Below are 21336 nucleotides of genomic sequence, written 5' to 3'. Positions count from 1 at the left end.
ACACAGTAATGCAATTTTTTTTCAGATGAGTCCATTTCAGAGATATAGATCATTAGGAATTAGTCTTCCTCCAAACCATTCCACCTTTTAGTGTTGTCCACTGCATTTTGAGTATATAGTATTAATGAATGGAAAATCTGTTTTACCTGAGAATTTATTTTCTTGGAACAGTGTTTGACTGATTTTCTCCTCTCTTCTAGGTGGCTGGCAACAGACCAGGCCTTTTATCATATGGAGGGCAGAAGATCATCCCACCATGCTTTCCCAGAATTGTAGTTTTCAGGGGTACAAAATACTTAAACTTCTTGTTATCAAAATATTTAATTATAAATAAAAGTAAACTAATTTCCATTTTTAACAGGGCCTTTCATTATCAATAACAGGCCTGAAGACCTGGACATTAATTCTGCAACTATTCAGAAATAATCTTCTGTGGGAATCTGATTCTAGGACATGAAGGGTCTAAGCAAGGAAATTCTCAGGTAAAAAATGTTCTCTCCTCTCTGTTCTCTTAATGTCCCATCATCCTAACAATGAGATGTTCACAACAGTAAAGGACATTTCTGGCTCAGAAAAGGATAGGCTCAATAGTTATGTACAATAATAACAGAGCAGAAGAAGCCAAGGGATTACGGAGCTACCACATACTTGACTCTCCTGACAGATGCTCAATCCACAGGATACCTACTTTATAGTGTCTCAGACATGTGGACAGAAAGTCAAGTTGCTGCCTTCCATTTGTTTTCATGCAGATCATTTGACATTGCTGCCAATAATGTTTCAGCTCCCCCAGTTTAATGAGTTGTGACGATGTTGTGTGGAGCTGCTACTTTCACCTTGTATGGTCTCATGATTCAAACATTGATCCAGATCGCTGTGGTAGTCTTATAGGGTTTCTTGCCCAGATATCAGTTTTGAATGGTCTCTCAAACACCGTGGGCTAGTAGTTTGGAGACCAGTGAATAAGTCACTAACTTCAAAGTTCAGGGATATATCTGTTGCAAATGATGCTTCAAAGAAGATATTTTTCAGCATTGCCTTCATTTTCTTGTTCTTTGGGGAGGTAGACTGTCAATTTGTCCAAACCATGACAGCTCTTTCAAACGTAATTCGTAAGTGTGAATGGAAATAATTTAGAGCCAAAAGACAATTTTGGGTAAGCAAATGTTTTATTCCTAGAGTTGCTCTTAGGTATGTACAAATTAACAGCTAGGGAAATTTCTAGTCAGATTAAGTTATTGTGGTGATAAATTTAACGAGGGTAGAGATAGTTTCACTAGATATTCTTTTAATTAAAAAAGCTCATTGATCACCTTTGCTCATCTAACATAATATTTTAATCATGTATATAAACATAATAAAGATTTAAAACTTACTTTCATTTTAAAATTGGGACTATTTTTGTTGAAATTCATAGGTCTATTATTACTTTTTAGTGGTATAAAGCATTTTAAGGTCTTTACTCAAAATGGCAATTTTACTAACCAACAGTAGCATCTATTATTCTCGCATTGAAGGGAAAAAAAGGTGATCACAACTTTTTAAATCACTTAGTTTCCAGAAATCGGTTACTTCGTTTACTTTATCTGTGGGGAAGAATGGATGCATCTATTGCACAGTACATGCAACATAAAATAAAATACAGAAATGCCTATAGTGAAGAGTGAGGATTTTTCTCCCAGTTATTCTAATTCCAGAAACACGAAATCTAGGAAGGTATCTTAAATTCCTTCCTTAATGCCACATCTGTTGCCACTATTTCCCCCCCTCCCAGAACATTAAAGTTAAATAATACAGATACAGAGCTAATACCGTAAGCCAGATTCTAGTCTAAATTACACTAGTAACATCAGAATCTGACATAATATCGATAAATGATTCCGTAAAATTACATCAGAGTAAAATGCCATAGTGTATTAAAAATCTGGCTTTCCTTTTTATAGTAGATATTTAAATCTACTCCACACTACCATTTAAAAGGAGGCCATACGTAGTTTAACATTAAGCAACATTAATTTAACGGAAGGTAAGATCGAACAAGAGCGAACTATATTTTGACATTATGGAAGAGACAAAAAGCAAAACAAGTAACAATAGAAGATCCACAATACCACTTAGCCAGCAAGTCTATCTAAAAAGTTAGTGGTGCAACCAAAACTGTCCCAAATTTTTGGGTGAGAAGAACAATTTATGCTGATACATTCGTAGCTCATAATGGCAGTTGAAAGGAAGGAAAGTATGGCACAATCCAGAAGCATCACATATTGTGCAACTTGCTTGAGGGAAAGGACCATATTCTTGCTAAAGTGATCATGCAATAGCTAGTCCAGCAGAAATAATAATTGGATGGGTAACAGTCTCTTACCAGGATCCTAGTACATGTCCTTAGGTCTACTTTATGGACCTTATACAATTCTTTAATTTGAATAAGACACCTGTCTCTTTAAATAAAATATTTTCCATACCACTTCTGGAGGCCTGTTTGCTTGCACTGTCTAGACTATCTAAATGCCATCCTTCATGAGCCTAAGATTCTTTGAATGCTGTACCTCATCTTTTTTAGAATTCTTTTCCAGTGGATTTAGATGAATGCCCAGAACTGACCTTTACAAACTGCTATATAAATATTTGAGTTTGAATGGATGCACTGAATGTGTAATGATTTCTACAAATGGTTGCATGTGAGATGTTAATTACTGAGGTTCATATATTTGTTGCTTACTTATAAGCAGTTTCCTTTACGTCTTAATACTGATGTATATGTGTCAACTGACTTAACAGGACATCCTTGCAAGTAAGATCTTTGATCTCAAGAGTTTATTTTATCTCTGCAACAAAGATAAAACTGAATTGAACTGGCTGGCTGGCTGAACTAAACCCTCTGTTTTCTCTGCACTACAGCTACTGCCTTGTTCTGGGGCTATCACAACTTCCACCGACACCACCAGATGCTGCATTTTGTTGTAGAACTAGGAAAGGTCTTTCCAACTTCTTCACATAAGCTAGGTTACACACTGAAATCTTCACAACTGCTTGTTTATTATAAAAAAAAAAAAACAGTTCTGGGCTGCCCATAAGCCTTTGCTTCTCTGAAAGAATCTGTCAGATTTGTGTCTACTATGTACCATGGTTAAGGAAAATCTAACTATCTTTGAGCTACTCCTTCATACTGACAGGTAAGTAGTAAACCTTATTAGAATATTTACCTTCATGTTTTGGTTTGTTGAAAGCATTCAGACCACAGGCCTGCAACAGAGAGGGCTAAAGATAAAAACAAAATAACCAGAAACTCTGTTGACAGGATGTATGCAATCAATTAAATGTTAACTCCATGACTCTATTATTTACATTACAGTACTGCCAAAAGGCCCTAGCCAGGATCAGGAGCTCTTTGTGTTAGGTACGGTGCAAATACATAAAGAATCTGTCCCTGTCCTGAAGGTCTAGACAGAAAATGTGGCAACAGCAGTTTTGGTATAATGAACAGGAGGATGATAGAAGGGAGGCTATAGCTGATACTGCTAATTTTCTCTTTGAAAAAGCCTTCAAGATCTTGTTCACAGAATGAGGCGGGGACAAATGCCCCAATTATTTTCTGACTTTAACCTCCCATATGCCACGTTCTGTCCAACTGCACTTAATTTCATTTGTACGTTTCAGTTTTGGTTAGTTATGTCTTCTACAGCAAAATGATATGCAAGGAAAATTGTGTCTCATTTGTTAATTTCGTTTCTCCTATCTTCTGACACTCCCACTGTGCATCCTCCTTTCCCGTGCAGTTAAAGGACAGAACAAGAGGTGCAGGAGAAAGCCTTGTCCTTTCATAAGAAGCTTCAGACAGCATTGCTCTCAAAGCTGTAACAACACTTAACTGTTAAACATGAATTAATTCATAACTATTTGTAAAGAACCAAACAACATTTTAATATCCTGAAAGTGAGTGAATGGAAAAAAAACAAATATATCTAAGGATATCCCAGAACCCATAACTAAGGTGGGGTAGATTCTCAGATATGGCAGTAGGAGAAAAGAAATTAGAATTTTCAGACACTCCTACTGAAGGATTTAAGAATTAGTGAGGCTCTAAAGGAGAGGGAAATTCAGAGCAAACCAGTTGTTTTTGGTAGAGTAAATCTGGATAAGAAATTAAACTACTGAAGGCACTGCCCATTGCAGAGTTCTTCTATCAAAAGTTGCATCCAGAGAGGGCATCATCTATTTGGTAGTGCTTTGGATCTCACTGCTTCTTCAGGAAGACCGTCAGACATGAAAGTGTAGAAGAATGAAAATGTTGCTTTGCCTTTAGCCTAACATAAGTGTGAGCAGAAGAGCAGCCTTGCAAATACCGACAAAGATTTCATGAGATCTCTCTGCCCCAGAAATAGCCAGGGACCTGGTTGAATGAATTGTAATTCCTGGAGGACCAGATTTGCCTCTGACCTTGTCTGCTTCTGAAATACACATCTTAATCTTGAATATCAATAATTTAGAAACATCTTCCCTATAACTGACTGGCAGTACAAAGGGAATCTGAACAGAGAATGTGCTTCCCTTTAAATATGCATATTTGCTTCCCCATAAAGTTCACATCTTTCTTCTTTACGTTGTTTTAGATCCAGACAAAAGAAAGGCAAAACAGTAATGTGGGGTCTGTGCAAATGGATCTTTTTGGGGAATTAAGGCTGGGATAGCTCTCAGGCCTGAAGGAGACTGTGTCATTGTGAAAGATGCTGAGTTGTGGCTCACTGACAAGGTCCCCAATTCTGAAATTCTTCCGAGGTGATTCAAAGGAAGAGGATAATTACCAGACTTAATCACCAGGTAAGGAACATGCAAGATTAATGGTGGAAATATTGGGGAAATAGGGAAGAAGACAAACTCTGCCACTTCAAGGAATCTTTTTATATATTGATAATAGTAAATCAGACCCTGTCTGCCTAATTCTAGTAGTTTATACAAAGTCGCCACATGTAGCTTCAGAATGTTCAGCCTAAGGACCTAGGATAGATACAGAAATGGAGAGGCATTGAACATGCTTTGCTTTTTGTAGTCCTTTGCTTAGCCCTGTTAAGCCTTCTTCCCTGCTAAAGCATGCTAGAAGAACCTTCCTTTGAAATGGTTTATGAAGGGGGAAGTTCCTCTTTAATAGTTTGGTCAATATCTTAAGAACTTAAAGTTATACTTTTAATTTTGCTACCTTGTTAATGTAACAACACTATCTCTGGCAATGCTCGAGTGGGGGTGCAGGCAGGAACTGTTCCCCATCCAAAAAAACCCTGGGAATTTGGAATTGTTATGTTGCTGTTGAATGGGTGGAACAATCTGTAGCTTCCTATGAAGGAAAGGGCTTATATATCCCCATAGTTTCAGGTCTGATTCTTCCCCATACTAGGTGTAGAGAGAAGAGAAAACCCAAAGCAGGATTGTCAGACGTTTAATTCACAAAAAGTTGTTTCTCTGATATACATTCTAGTCTTTTGTGCAAACAGCGCTGTCCTCCTGGATAAAAACCTTGTAGCTCTTAAGAATTTACATTTTGTTCATCAATTTGCATGTTATCCATGAAGTTAAAAAATAAACTATATATAAATTGTATATCAGTTTGAAACACTAGTAATTACACTCTTGAATATGCTCTTTGCCTTCTTCCTTTTATATTTGTTCCAGGACCAAAGCCTACACCTGTAGTCACACAAAGGGTAAACTTGGAAACGGCAGCACTGAGATGTCAAGCTTCAGATTGTACTTTCCAGGAAATAGCAGCAACTGTGTCTGTGGCTGTCTCCTTGGCAGATCTCTTGTACACCCTATTATCTAGTTCCATTTCTGGTTTTGCTTGTCGCTAAAGAGCTGTTTGTAGGGGCTGGTTCATGATCAGCCTGCTGTCGGGCTGTTCTGGATGCAATTATTCTATGATTTACCACTGAACATGTGGACTTCGCTCTTTTTCCCTACATTTTAAAATTAGGCCTTTCCGAAGTCTTAGTCACATCTTTTTCAGACGAAATAAAAGATGTTTTGTTAAGTTTGATTTATAACAAAATATTCATAAGGAAGCCATCACACATTATAGAGGATATCCCTTGCAAAATGAGGTTTTGTTAACCATAGATTACACTCAAAGCCTCCCCTGAAAAAAAACAAAAGGGACTGTCTGGGTAAACTGTTTATTAAAAAATAAAGGCCTGTTACTGCACCTACTGAGGTCAATGGAAAAGCTTCCATTTTCTCCAGTGAAACAGGATCAGACCCTAAATGTCTATAAACATTAGCTTTTGAGATGACAACTCAATTTCTCTTGAGAGATTATTGGTACTGTAAATGAAAAACTTCAAAGCTATCAAAAATCGGCTCAGATACATAATACACATAAATTGAATTGTCCCAGAATTTTGTATATTGAATGTGTAATAGAGCAACTATGATACCTTATGACACTTAAAATATGTTAATATTAACTCTCTCTGCTTAGAAATTATTAAAATGATTATTTTTGTATGCTGCTTTAAATTACATTTCTTCATTTATGGCCAAATAAATATTCAAGCCACACTGTATAAAACAGTTTGGTATTTGTTACATTAACAAACCAGTGACAAATATAAATGTATTCCAATGTATATACATCCGTCTACTAACCATTTAACACGTATGGTCATTAAACACATACATAAATATGTATCACTCTCTTCAGTCTAAGGTTTGAATGGAAACAGCTACATTCTAAAGCATTTAATTTTCTAATGATGTAATGTCGTCATCATGTTAGTAGTGGGCAAGTGCTCAGGAGCTAATGCACATAAATCGAATTATTTCCTAATAGATTTTTTGGGGGTGTATTTTCCATCTCCCAGTGGGAAAATTTACTTTGACTGTCTGGATACCATTAGGATTCTGTATACACTTTTTATGGATGATGTCAAGCAAGAGAGGGATTTGAGCCCCTAGGCTTTTTAGAGAGAGGGTAATGAGGAATATTGCTAGCAGGTTTGTTGTATGTAAATTTTACCCTTCCAAAGAGATACTGTTATGGCTGTAGGTGAAATGTTTGACCTACTAGCTGTATTTCATGTCATGGTTGTGTACTTTCCCATCCTGTGCTCATCTGCTCTTTTCCTATGCATATAGAGGCATATTGGTCTGTGAGCATTTGAGAGCAGGATTCTAGTGAGGAATGTTTTAATTTAATAAAATATCTTATAGGAGAGTGGAGAAAGTGTATTTACAAGTCTACTAATGTGGAAAGAACCAGTTCTATCGGTTTGTTGGATACTCATCTCTGTTTTGCAATTCTGCTCTTGGAATGGCTGAGTTGAGGACAAATATCAGTTATGGGATGAAAAACAATATGAACAGGAATATGCCATTTTCAAGATAGGTAAAAGTTTAAAGGTTAAATGCAAAAGAAACATGAGAATTGAGTTTAGCACTGAAAACCAGAACTTAATTAACGTCCCCACTAGCCAAGGAATTCAGCACAGAAATAAGTTCTAACCAACTTATTAAAAATCTATTTTCCCTCTCTGTGAAATCTTAGCACTTCTTGGATCACAAAAGGTAACCTCAGAATACAGTGTCATCAGTGCCAGATGTGCCACTGGAATCTATGGGCACAACACAGAAAATATAGTATAAACTAGATTATTCATAATGTCCCGTATGTGAAACTCCATTCTGTAAAAAAAAAAAAAAAAAAAAAAAAAAAAAAAAGATCATACCCCTGATATTTATTAGTGACACTGAAAATTCTCTTGGTTATCCAAACTTATTCAGTATTCCCCCTGTTGTTGGGATAATCCTGACTGTAATGTACTATGTATGTAAGGATTAGATAATAATGGCATTCTCTTATATGTTTAAAAAGAAAGACCCACCATGTTAATATATTATTTAACCACAGCTTTTATTTAAGTGCAATATAGATACTTTCCCTGAAAACAAGTAGCTCAAAGCATATTTATAAACTTAACAGATACAGACTGCAAACAAACTAATGAAATGCATAGGTTTCCAGAAAAAAAATCGGAGAAAATATGATCATTTTAACAAACCAAAATGTAATTACAACATAGCTTCTCTATCGTTTGTGGTATTTATTATCCCAAACATCTTAAAAGCACACCAATGTGAAAACCTGTATGTATGTTTTTAAATATCCCATGTCACACATTTCTTATGAAAATACCCACTTACAGTTGGCACAGTAAATATATTTTTTCCTGATAGTCAAAACAAATTTAATCTTGCATATGGCACAGAGAATTATTTACACACACTACAAAAGACTTCAGTGAGCAGTTCATTGGGCAACAGCAATTTAGTTAGGTTTTAGCTATAATAAAATATGCATATTCAAGGCTTGAAATGAATTTTTAGGTATTTAGTTGGGTATGGAACAATTTAATGTTTTGTAGTAGTTAAACACTGCCATCTGTATCTTTGGGCCACAATTAAAAAAACAAGGGTATGACCATTAAAAGTACATATCCTGAGATTTCTTTCTTTCGGGGGCACAAAGGTTAAAAAGGAAAAACTGATCTATGCATAAACCAGGAACACATGTGGCAATGAGAAAAAACAGGGCAGTTAGAGAGAAAACCCTTGAGAAAGAGAGACCAAAGTGACGTGGTAAGATGAACAGCAAGGTCTACTGGAAAAAAAGAGAAGCTGACTAGCTTTATGTTTTGTGTATGGTAAAATCTACTCAATCATACTAACAAAGTTAAACCTGTAAACTTTCTTCAGAAGTTTAAAAAGCAGCATTTGGAGACTGGAGCATCAGTTGCTTATTACAGTGCAAAATAGCATGACTTCATTTACAATCAGCATTCATTTCCATCCCTGGAAAAAGCAAAGACAGTCTAAAAAGAAATATGCACAACAGGCTTTGCATTTGTGGCATCAGAGTAAAATATCAAATGCGGCAGAAGTCTATGACATGACAGGTAAGAATAATGAAATGTGTGCATTTACAGTCCACTTATTGACAGTCACCAATTAATGCATTAACAGATGGATCTCTTACTCAGGATTAAACAAAACTAATAGTTCTGCTTGACTATTTTAGGAACAAATTCAGTATTTCTGAAAAGTTACTTAAGTGTAATGTAAGATGCTATGTTAAGGAATAAAACAGTATGAGATTTTAATTATTTTAGTTTTTATGCATGTGTTATATAAATGGCATACCACAAAAACATTTAAGCAGTTAAGTTACAAAACAAAATATTTGTGTAATTATCTTCAAGTTGTCACAGTGCACATTCAAAGGGACAGAAAGATAAAGACATATTACAAGTCACAAAGCACTGAATTTTCAAGTGTAAAATCATACCAAAATCTTGATAAATCATCATTGATGTTGTCGGAGAGCAATTGGTCTGGAAGGCCATTAGAGGTGTCCTGTACTGCTAACACATGGGGTGCTAGGGTGAAGGGTACATCACTGAGGAATTCTGACATGAAATGATTGCTTTCCAAATGTTGACTTGTCTCATTTCCCTCCTCAGCACCCACTACAGTCAAATGTGAATGTTTTTCTGTATTTGGCTAAAGAAAACAAAGGAACAATAATTTAGACACTACAAATTACGAAGTTTAAGCTTTACACTTGAAAACATGATGACCTACTTATAATATGCAGTAGTGGTTTGGTTGGGGTAGACTACAAATTGAATTCTTAATGCCTACCATGGCAATTCCTTGAGTCAAGCTTCCTTTAGCCAAGGCTGTATTAACAATGGATTTTTCTGAATGAATAATGGCAGTTTTTCTGGCCACATAATCCTACTATACAATTGTGAACACTGACAAATATACCAATGTAGACTAATTTAAAACGGAAATTGCCCAACTGGTTGGGTGTGCCTGTAATGACCACATAAAGTGATTGTTTGTTTTTCTTGTTACATGCACTAACAGTTTTTGCACAATGTGACCATCATAGATTCTTGAGCAAGTACTGATAAAAAGAAAAATCTGGGCAGTTTACTTCAAAATCCTGCTATGCAGATTAAATAAATTATATGGTCCATTAGATAGGGTACTGGATTAGGGGAGACTTGAGTCCTGACCTGTTGTAACACCTTGGATAAATCACAATCTCTATCTCAAACTATGGTCCACAGACCACTCCTTTCAGGTGGTCTGCAGATAGTTCCCTCTAAAGTGCGCACCTGGGTGGCCACACATGAGAGAATGAGGGGGCACCCACCTAATTAGTGGAGCTGCGCTGGCGTGGCTCCACTAATTAGGTGCCTGGACCCTGGAGAAGCAGCACACGTAAGGTGAGGTGGTGGCCTTGAGGGGAATAGGGGGTTGGTGGGAGGGGGAAGTGGGGTGAGAAGAGGGAGTGGGGGGAATTTAGGATGTGCAGGGCTGCGGCAGCCTGAGAAAGAGGCGACTTTCCCCAGCTCCAGGGCTGGGGCTGCCGGGGAGAAACAGCCTTCCTCTCAGCCCCAGCTCGGGGGCTGCCACGGTGGGGGAGAGAGGGAGAGACCCTCACCCCTCCTTCCCAGCCCCATTTCGGGGGCTGCCGTGGTGGGGGAGAGAGAGCGCATCCATCACATTAGAAAGGTAAGACTACTGATATTAAAACATGAGTTGTGTGCTTTTATATGTAGAACAAACACACATTATTATTAAGCTTTTTTTACATGGCGCTTTACAATAGTTAGCTAACAGTACAAACAACATTTGGAAAGATCATTAAGTGGTCTGCTGAGACCCTCAGCAATTTTCAAGTGATCTGCGGAAAAAAAAAGTTTGAGAACCACTGCTCTATCCTATAGTTTTGCCATATTTAAAACAGAGACACTACACCCTCCTTCCTTTGGAAAGCACTTTGAGATCTATGGATGAAAAATACTCTACAGGAGGTAAATATTATATTGCTATTTATATCTTTAAAGCACTGTACAAACATTTGTTAATAATTCACAACATCTCCGCGAGGTAAGTGATTACTGTATCTCCATTCTATAGAAGGGAAAACACACAGAGATGTTAAGTGACTTGTTCAAATCCAGTTAGTGATAGAAGGGCATAGAACAGAGCTCAAATTCGATTCCCAGCCCCGTGTTTATTCCTTTAAACCACTCTCATATACAAGTAAATGCAAATATAGAAAAACCTAAAGAATATTTTTATTACTAAGGAAGGAATGTAAAGTTATATGATCAGCGTGAACATAAATTTTCAAACAGTTGGACAAGTTTTTAAGATGAATGACTCCCATTAACTTTAAAGGGAGTCAAAGCTAAGATGAGCAATGCTAGATTTCTGCACATAACTATAGTTCTTGTGGAGAAGCTAAGGGTTGTGGCTGCTTGGCAGGGGATAGTTCCGGCTTTTGGTTCCAGGGAAATTATAAGAGGCAGTTGAGTCTTTTGGCAAGAGGATGGGGAGGGGTGACATTTTCCCCTTGTGGGCAGGACTGGAGATATCTTGAAAGCAATCTGATAGCAAATAGATGATTCTCATCTAGTAATTCTCACACTAGATAACTGTCTACTAAAATGATCAGCAGTGAAAGAGTTAACATTAACATTTACAATTCATTAGGTTTCAGAGTCATCACACTGCTGAGATTAATAAGGAAATGCTGACCTCTCAGAACTACTGTTTCAGAATAAGGAAGGAAGTTCTCCATCACTTACATTTGGTTTGCATTTGGAAGGCTTTCTTTACAATGATAAAGGCTAGACATTTAAAACTTAAGATTTACTGCACAAAATCCACAATCACGGAATATATATGAACACTCACCTTGGGTTTGGAAATTTTATGAGATATCTAATATCCAGATGAACAAACTTAGTAGCCAAAATAGATACAAAAGATGGCATTCCACTGTCCATAGGCAATGCCCAGGTGAAAAGAGAACCTTTCACTTAGCTGCTGGGATTCACTCTAGGTGGCTACCTTTGAACTTAGGTTGTGGTCTCCCTCTTTCATACCAGCCTCTGGTGTCAAAGCTGAAGGCCCTATCTCCTTGAAAAGAAGGAATATTCTCTTTCTCTCTTCTCATCTCTCATTCTAGAGCCTCCAGTCAACAGAATATGCCTATGGTTGGGTTTCTGCTAGTCTAACCCACTCTCACCCAGCCCCTTGGCTGTTGCAATATGGGTGTGTGTCTGCTACTCAGCTCTCCCCTCTGCTTTCTAGATGCTACAATGGATGTGTTTCTTTTATTCTTCATCCCATCCCCAGACTCCCTTTTCGGGTTCTGCATTCTTGTGAGTAGCTCCAGTACTTGCTTGTGCTGTTGCTCCTAGTTTTGAAAAGGATTAGCAGAATGAAACAGACAGGGTCCTGGTCAGTTTCTTTCTTTTGCCTCTGGGATCTAAGTGACAGCAATGAAAATTAATAAAAGAATATGTTCAATTTTAACTCTGCTGAAGGTTTCCAAAGCTGCAAGGAACAGCTGAGACAATGGAGCTGTATATCTGCAAGCTCAGTAAGACGTTCTTGCACTGGTTTATACTCCATTCCATTATCTTTGCAACTATCAAGGCCAGCAAAAAAATTTTTATAAAAGGAATCTTAGATTATACAGCAGTTCATCTCATTGGGAAAGCTTCCTACTTGCCGAGAGCAAACAAGAAAGTGGATTTTCAAGCTCTGCACGATAAAAGAATTCATACTGAAATAAAACTATCCTGCCTATATAGACACTTTCTTTTCTGAGAACTTTGATTATCAGAAGGAAGCACACTAGTTTAACAATTCAGTTTCATTTAGAAAAGAAGCAATAAAAGACGAGGTATATGTGCCTTTAATTTCTAACTTCTAAATAAAAAGGCATGTTTACCTTTAAACTGTACCCTGCACAAGCATCACAGTCACTTTATCTCTCCAGATAACTGTCCTATTTGGGCTTCTTTAGAGGTGCTGGTATCTGCTTGCATTACATCAGCCTCATGCTGGCAAGCACAGATCTGAGTCAGAGACAGTAAATGGAGGTTAGGAAAAGGTGGTATTGTAAGAGTTTGGTTATAAGGGGTCTTCATATAACATTTTTTTCCTCACCTTTCTAGGGAAAAATGAGCCCTCATTTGCTGTCCTGATCCTATGGCCTAGATGATAATCAGAAATCCCTAGACTCCTACGTTTGTTTGGAAGACTACACTTTTAAGAACACCTGTTTACATCCTAATTGGCCCACAAAGTGGATGAATTCAATTTACAATGCAAATTAGCACATTATGTGCCGAAATTAGTTTAAACTAAGATGAAAAATACAGGCATGTGGTACACAGAAAGACAGTTACATATTCCCTCTTCTTCCATGTAATAAATGTCATGCCTGTGAAAGGTGCAAATTGATAGCACTGGAAATGTTAGTGCAAGATTTAAAAAAAAATAAAGAAGGGCTGCTAATTTACTTCAACCAGTGGCTGGACTAAGAAGAAAATAAATTGGCAGTATTTTACTCTTAAACCCCATTTTCACCATACTCTCAATCCCCACAATTGTCATTCACCAAATCCACCTTGTCAAGTATTTCTGTATTACATAGATATGCATGCTATTTAACTTATAAAAACAGAATTGCAAGAATAGCTCTGAATAGCTGGGAGCAAAGCAGCATGTGAAAGATAGGAGCTGAAAGAAAAAATACTGGGACATCAAACCTGTTACTGGAATAATCTGATCCCTGGTTTCAACAATGCCGTGGAGAGACAGCCTCAAGTTCTATGGGTAAATTGAGGCTCAGAAAGGTGTAAAGTGGTTTGTCCAATGTCACAATGCGAGCCAACGCCAGAGATGGGAACAGTGCACGTACCACTGGAACACAGTCTCCTCAGTGAAAACAAGTATGTGTTTTTACTATTTTAAGATGTTCACATTCATTGGTTTGTTTAGAGAGAGTCACACAATACACTAATTTGCTGAAAGAATTCCCACCCCCTGCTGTTGTGGAGAAATAAATGTCTCAGGGGGATCAATTCTCTGCAACACCTAAGCTAAGGTCAGGTGCCATGGATAAAGGGGGGCTTACAGAGACCTGGTCACTGTTCCCTGATTCCACTCTGCTGGGTCCTGGCATCACTTAAACCTGCAGGGGGGATTCTTTACATTGTGCTGCTGGTATGACGCCTTCTGCCAGCAGAGAATCAGATGGAGAATGGAGCCTGGTTCTCCCCCGCAACATGTCTTCTCCTTATGCCAGCTCCAGTGTAGAAGGTGGTGGCAACGAATGATAAAGCCACCACTGCCAGCTTTACACTAGTTGAAAGTAATCCCTACAAAGGGGGAAGTCCCCAGGGGATTTCTCAAACAAGGGTAAATTCACTTTACATTGTGTAAGCAGCACAAAGCGAACTTAGTCAACTGGAAAATCCAACCCCACGTTTGCACTTTTTAACCCCTTCAGTACTGTCGAATACATCCAGGTATCTGGTATAAAATGCAACTCCATTCTTCATCATCATTTGTTTTATGATAGTTCCCATCTATGTACTACATACTGTACACACATATAAGGAAAACAACTCTCAGCTCTGAATAGTTCACAATTTCAGAAATGTTTTTTTCCTATATTGTCTGGGGTACCCAGTACATGTAATCATGGTCCTTTGCAGTAAAGAAGTTGCATCAGAATGCATGCAAGAGAGCTTAGGTAAGATCTGCCACATACAACTATTATAAAGCTAGGAACATTTTTATGCCCCAGAACCTTGACAGTGTCCTTTAACATTAAATACATTCCTCCCTCTCTCTCTCTCTCTCAGACTCTGGACAAATAACAGTAACACCTAGGATAATGCCCTCAAACCCAGATTTTATGCCAACTACAGCAGCACAACAAAGAGAACTGGACTCTCTAACAGAGCACTTTTTCAGTTTGTTAAAATCACCAAGCCGGTTACAATATGCATATCATTACAAAACTGTAGTATACAATCAAAGTTGAGGTTATAAAATGGCTTTTGTTTTCATGCATGTATCCTTCAACCACATTATTTACAGCAGCAAATCTGAAGAATTTGATATCCCACATGAGTCACACTGGTTTCTATTTAAACTTCTAATTTGTTTATCCAGTTTACACAATTTCTGAAATACAATGCATTTCGAAGTATATTCTCTGGACATTTCCTAAAGAAAACACTGCCATACTGTGGCACATCATCCTACTAAAACAATATAAATTAAATGCATTCAGAATATCAAACAATTTACGTTTCATCAAATGAATTTACAGGAGGAAATGGTTACACAGAATTAACTCACATAAATGGGGCCTTTTCTTCATCAGTGAGCCAACATATTTTTTTCAACATCAAAAGGCATAAAATAGATGGCATTTGGACAGGAAAGAAGAGATACACAGTATACAGGTATGGAAAATGTTTAGCCATCATGAGTTAGTGAACAGGAGCAGCAAACAGGGGAGTTTTGCAATGGTTTTCGTCAAACTGGAGCAGAAGGAAACAGTCCCAGAGTTGGGATCCTCCTTCCAGATGCTATCATGGTATCCTCTCACATTAAGGATACCTCTCTAGGGGACGGGACTCTTGTTATTACGGAGGGCAGGGAGGGATAGCTCAGTGGTTTGAGCATTGGCCTGCTAAACCCAGGGTTGTGAGTTCAATCCTTGAGGGGGTCATTTAGGGATCTGGGGCAAAAATCTGTCTGGGGATTGGTCCTGCTTTGAGCAGGGGATTGGACTAGATGGTCTCCTGAGGTCCCTTCCAACCCTGATATTCTATGATTCTAAGAGACAGGTAATAGCAATGGGGGATTTGATTGTTAGAAATACAGATAGTTGGGTTTGTGATGACTGGAAGAACCGCATAATGAATTGCCAAATGGGAGCAAAGGTTGCAGACCTCTCAAGACATCTAGACGGACTTATGTGTAGGGCTGAGGAAGAGCCAGTTGCCAATGACATACAGAAAGATAGGAGAGAGGCCCTGAAGACCAAATTTAGGCGGCGAGGTAAGAGATGAAAGTCCAGAACCTCCATGATAGCATTCTCTGAAATGCTTTCAGTTCCACATAGGGTGAACAAACAGCAAGTGTGAAAAATCGGGATGGGGGTGGGGGGGTAATAGGAGCCTATATTTATATATATTATAAATATATATATATATATATATATATATTAAAAAAAAAAAAAAGACCCAAAAATCAGGACTGTCCCTATAAAATTGGGACATCTGGCCACCCTAGTTCCACAGGCAGAACTGCAGTGTCAACGCATAGATGAGACGACTGTGTTCAGAGGAGGAATTTAGGTTTGTTAGGAACTAGGGAACCTCTAGAGGAAGGAGGGGCTCCTCCTAAACCAAAACAGAACCAGATGAAAATTAAAAAGGTGGTAGAGGAGTTTTTAAACTAAGAGCTGGGGGAAAGCAGATTGTGCAGAGCAGCACACAGTTCGGACAGACACATTCCTTAGGGAAGGGTTTATTAAAGGGAATATAACCTAGTAAAGAGAAGAGGACAGAAGCTGATAAAGTACAGGGCAGGAACTGAAGAGAAACAGTCAAACGAACAAGAGTCCCATTTAACTACATCACATGCAGGCAGACAACTAAATATTGACAAATGTAATAAGTGCTTGTATACAAATGCAAGAAGTCTAAATACTAAGATGGGTGAACCTTGAATGCCTAGTGTTAAATGATGATATTGATATAATAGGTATCATAGAAACTTGGTTGAATGACAATAGTCAATGGGACACTAATACCAGAGTACCAAATATAAAGGAATGACAGAGTAGGTCATGTTGGTGAGGGAGCAGGACTATATGTTAAAGAAAGAATAGAGTCAAATATAAATCTTACATGAAACAAACAGTACCTACCACAGAATCTCTATGGATAGACATTCCATACTTGAATAATAAGAGTAGAGCTGTAGGACTATACTACTGCCCACCTGATCAGGATAATGACAAGTATCAGAGGGGTAGCCGTGTTAGTCTGAATCTGTAAAAAGCAACAGAGGGTCCTGTGGCACCTTTAAGACTAACAGAAGTATTGGGAGCATAAGCTTTCATGGGTAAGAACCTCATTTCTGCAGATGCATCTGCACGAGAGGATAATGACAGTTACTGTGAAATGTTCAGGGAGATTACAGCGGCTACAAATTAGAAAACCCAATAATAATGGGGGATTTAAACTATCCTGATATTGACTGGGAACATGTCAACTCAGGATGGAATGCAGAGATAAAATTTCTAGACACCATTAACAACTGCTTCTTAGAGCAACTAATCATGAAACCCACAAGGGGAGAGATCATTCTTGATTTAGTCCTAAATGGCGCACAGAATCTGGTCGAAGAGGTGAATATAGCTGAACTGCTCAGTAATAGCAACCATAATGTAATTAAATTTAACATCCTTGGGAGTGGGGAGGAAAATAGGAGGTAAACCAGAGAAACCCACCACAGTAGCATTTCATTTAAAAAATGAGGAAGATAGTTAAATGGAAATTAAAAGGAACAGTCACAAGAGTGAAATGCCTACAAGCTGCATGGAAACTTTTAAAAAACATCATAATGCAAGCTCAAATTATACAAACAAACAAAAAAAGTAAGAGGACCAAAGAGATGCCAACATGGCTAAACAACAGAGTAAAAGAGGTGGTTAGAAACAAAAAGTCACCTTTTAAAAATTGGAAGTCAAATCCTACTGAGGAAAATAGAAGGGAACATAAACTCTGGCAAGTCAAATGTAAAAGTATAATTAGGCAGGCCAAAAAAGAATTTGAAGAGCAACTAGCAAAAGACACAAAAACTAACAGCAACATTTTTTAAAGTAGATCAGAAGCAGGAAGCTTGCTAAACAATCAGTGGGGCCACTTGATGATTGAGATGCAAAAGGAGCACTCAAGGAAGACAAGGCCATTGTGGAGAAGCTAAATTAATTCTTTGCATTGGTCTTCACTGAAGAGGATGTGAGGGAGTTTGCCACATCTGAGCCATTCCTTTTAGGTGACAAATCTGAGGAACTGTCCCAGACTGAGGTGTCATTAGAGGAGGTTTTGAAACAAATTGATAAATTAAACAGTAATAAGTCACCAGGACCTGATGGTATTTGCCCAGGAGTTCTGAAGGAACTCAAATATGAAATTGCTGAACTATTAACTGTGGTATGTAACCGATCCCTTAAATCAGGCTCTGTACCAGATGACTGGAGGATGACTAATGTCCTATCAATTTTTTTTTTTTTTTTTAAGGCTCCAAAAGCAATCCTGGCAATTACAGACCAGAGTGCCTAACTTCAGTACCAGGCAAACTGGTTGAAACTACAGTAAAGAACAGAATTATCAGACACATAGATGAACATGATATGTTGGGGAAGAGTCAACAGGGCTTTTGTAAAGGGAAACAATGCCTCGCCAATCTATTAGAATTCTCTGAGGGTGTCAACAAGCATATGGATGAGAGTGATCCAATTGATACAGTGCACTTGGACTTTCAGAAAACCTTTGACAAGGTCCCTCACCAAAGGCTTGTAAGAAAAGTAAACAATTATGGGGGGGGAAGATCCTCTCATGGATCAGTAAGTGGCTAAAAGATAGGAGACAAAGGGTAGGAATAAAAGGTCAGCTTTCACTGTGGACAGAGATAAATATCTGGGTCCCCCAGGGATCTCTATTGGGACCTGTGCTATTCAACACATTCATAAATGACCTGAAAAACGCTGAGCTGGCAAAGTTTGCACACAATACAAAATTACTCAAAATAGTTAAGTCCAAAGCAGACTTCAAAGAGTTACAAAGATCTCACAAAACTGGGTAACTGGGCAACAAAATAGTAGTTTAGTTGGGATTATGTTTTCCAATGCGCATTACTTTGCATTTATCAGTATTGAATTTCATCTGCTATTTTGTTGCCCAGTGGAAATAGAACCCAAATCTCTTGACCCACCTAAGCCACAATTCCTCTTATTTGAAGAATGTTTGATTGATCATATGCCTATTCCCTCTTTGTACACAGGAAGGAAGTGCCAAAGGGGAGAGTAACAGGGCTAGCTGAGCCCAGTCTAGCAGAGGCCTCAGGGAAGAAAAGACCTCTGCTCCTCTCAGCTCCAGAGGAGAGGGCCTAAAGCACACGTGACAGTTTCTGGGATGGAGGCAGGTGCAGGGTCCATCCTGCTACACGCGCACACACCTAAATGTACCATGGAACATTTCCTCCACTAGGCACATTAAGTCCTCCGGCACCCCATACCAGGGGTAGCAGTATCCACAGTGCTGATTGATGCACTGAGTAAAAAGCGACCATGAAGTCCATAAATGCAATGTTACCTTCCTCCTTTTGCTGCTCTAATAGTTTTTCAATAACATTCTGTAAGTGACCTGTGCAGAAACCACACTGGTTAGCTCTCATTTTTGGGCTGAGACAGTATTTTACTTGGTTCAGTAGTATGAGCATAAACACCTTCCTTGGGACAGACAGCAGCATCATTCACCTATGCTCTCCTTAAAAAAAGGATGATGCAGCCCTTTTTCCAATCTTCTGGAATGTGACTGGTTTCTCAAACTTAAGACAATGCTATGAAAACAGTGAACTAAATCTGGACCTCCACTCTAACAATTCTGCTGCAATACCGTCAAAACCAGGTGCTTTATCCTTTCATAACTGTTTAGAGGAAATAATGTTTGTGGTCAATGTCACTGGCCTGTTTTCTGCCAGTAAACAGGATTTTGTCAGGGGTGTTTGGGGGAGGATGTACGTGTGTGTTTTTTCATGTCAGGAGTTTAGGGAGGGAAAGCTATGACAGCCACAGAGACAGCAGTAGTAGTGACCCGAAAAATGGAACAAACACTTAAGATGACTGGATTGTGGAAGCTGTGGAGTGTACATTATTCTAGAAAGTGTACCTGACAAGTGTGTCATCCAAATGAAGTGCCACCTGCCAGAACTGATGGAAGAGAAAATCTGAGGTATGGAGATGCAGCTAGAAACTATGGCTGAATTTATAAGAGGATTTGAGCAGATGGAGGAAAGGAGAGGGGCAACTGAAGGGAAAACCCAAGACTTGCAGATGCATTCTGGATAAGAAAACTGTGAGGGTAAGACTGCTGGATGAAGAAAGTGGTCTATGGAAGCATGTGTCTATAAGAACAAGGCAGAGGAAAAGACCTGCTAGTGAAGAAGAAATAGAGCTGAGGAATAAGTTTGCTGAGTTCCAAATGAAGGAGAGGCAGGGAAAGGAAGAAGAGAAAAGTAGTGAGTCCTACAAGAAGAGGGAAGAGACAATGGAGATAGGTAGACTTTGGAACTGCCGGAAGATAGAGGATGACTCACACAAGATTGCAAGTGAGAACAGAAGACAAGATGACATGCAGCCAGAAAGAACAGAAGAGGGAAGGCCAGAGAATTGCATGAACACGAGGAAGAGGCAGGTCTACATAATTGGGGACTCCCTATTTAGAAAAACAGACAAGCCTGTCACCTGATCCGCACCCCCTGCCGCCTATAAAAACTCAGACTCCAGCCCGAATTGCTGAAGAAAAAAAAAAAATAGCCGCTCAGACTCCTGCCCAAACTGCCAAAGCAAAAACAAACAAACAAACAAAAGTTCCTCCTGCCGCGCACCTCCAAGGATCCTTTTGCGCACCCCCACTTTGGAGACCACGGATCTATAATACAAATGGACAAGAACTATTATGGAAAATGTAGAGATGTGTGAATAAAGTGGAGATAGTTATGTCTCTTTTTGGCAGACTTAAGTCTGGTTGGTTATAAACAGATGGGAATGTATGTTTCACTCTTTCCTTCAGAGATGAAAAATTTGGGGATGCATTAGGCAGGAGCACATCCCAAGTCTTTCTTTTGGTATTATTATGCTTTGGGTATTGGAATGGACATGAACAACATATCTTGAAGTACAACAGTTACAAGAAGGTGAGTAACCCTTTTTTCTTCTTCGAGTGTTTGTTCATGTCAATTCCAATCAAGTGACTCCCAAGCCTCAGTTCTGGAGGCGGGGTCAGAGATGTCCACTGATTGGAGCACTGCTTTACCGAAGGCCGCATCGTCTCTGGCCTGCTGGGTAATTGCATAATGTGCAGTGAAAGTATGTATGGAGGACCATGTCGCCACTGTGCATATTTCCCGAGTGGGAACCTGCACCAGGAATGCAGCTGGAGAAGCCTGAGCCCTGGTGGAGTGCGCCATGAGCAGAGGGACAGGCACCCCTGCCAGGAGGTAGCACTCCCGGATGCAGGACGTGATCCACAACGAAATTCATTGGGAGGAGACTGGAAGACCCTTCATCCTGTCTGCCATGGCCACACACAGCTGAATGGACTTTTGGAATGGTTTCGTTCTCTTAATATGGAAGGCCAGCGCTCTGCGGACATCCAA

General features: G+C 38.9%; 1 protein-coding gene and 1 long non-coding RNA gene across 16 annotated transcripts in view; one reads left to right on the top strand and one right to left on the bottom strand.

Annotated features, from left to right (window-relative positions):
- The window catches only part of LOC101944751 (uncharacterized), a 31999-nt gene extending 25437 nt beyond the window's left edge, over positions 1-6562 (top strand). Inside the window, exons 2-6 of the long non-coding RNA XR_508153.4 lie at positions 201-285; positions 384-482; positions 2902-3176; positions 4614-4821; positions 5668-6562. This is a non-coding gene — a long non-coding RNA (uncharacterized LOC101944751). The remainder of the gene's footprint in view (positions 1-200; positions 286-383; positions 483-2901; positions 3177-4613; positions 4822-5667) is intronic.
- A 1322-nt stretch (positions 6563-7884) lies between these two features.
- UMAD1 (UBAP1-MVB12-associated (UMA) domain containing 1) overlaps positions 7885-21336 on the bottom strand; it is a 183610-nt gene continuing 170158 nt past the window's right edge. For 10 of the 15 annotated variants that reach the window (XM_065587019.1, XM_065587018.1, XM_065587023.1 and 7 more), the window contains one exon: positions 7885-9549. In XM_065587019.1, the coding sequence (XP_065443091.1) occupies positions 9292-9549 (258 nt within the window). In that variant the 3' untranslated portion in view covers positions 7885-9291. Of the gene's footprint in view, positions 9550-12811; positions 12939-21336 lie in introns of those variants that run through there. The other 5 variants (XR_010599145.1, XR_010599143.1, XR_010599146.1 and 2 more) reach the window with 2 other exon arrangements.

The sequence above is a fragment of the Chrysemys picta genome, chromosome 2, assembly GCF_011386835.1.
Source record: "Chrysemys picta bellii isolate R12L10 chromosome 2, ASM1138683v2, whole genome shotgun sequence".
Taxonomy (NCBI): domain Eukaryota; kingdom Metazoa; phylum Chordata; order Testudines; family Emydidae; genus Chrysemys; species Chrysemys picta.
Note: the sequence above shows the minus strand (reverse complement) of the source record. Positions and strands in the feature narration are given on the sequence as shown.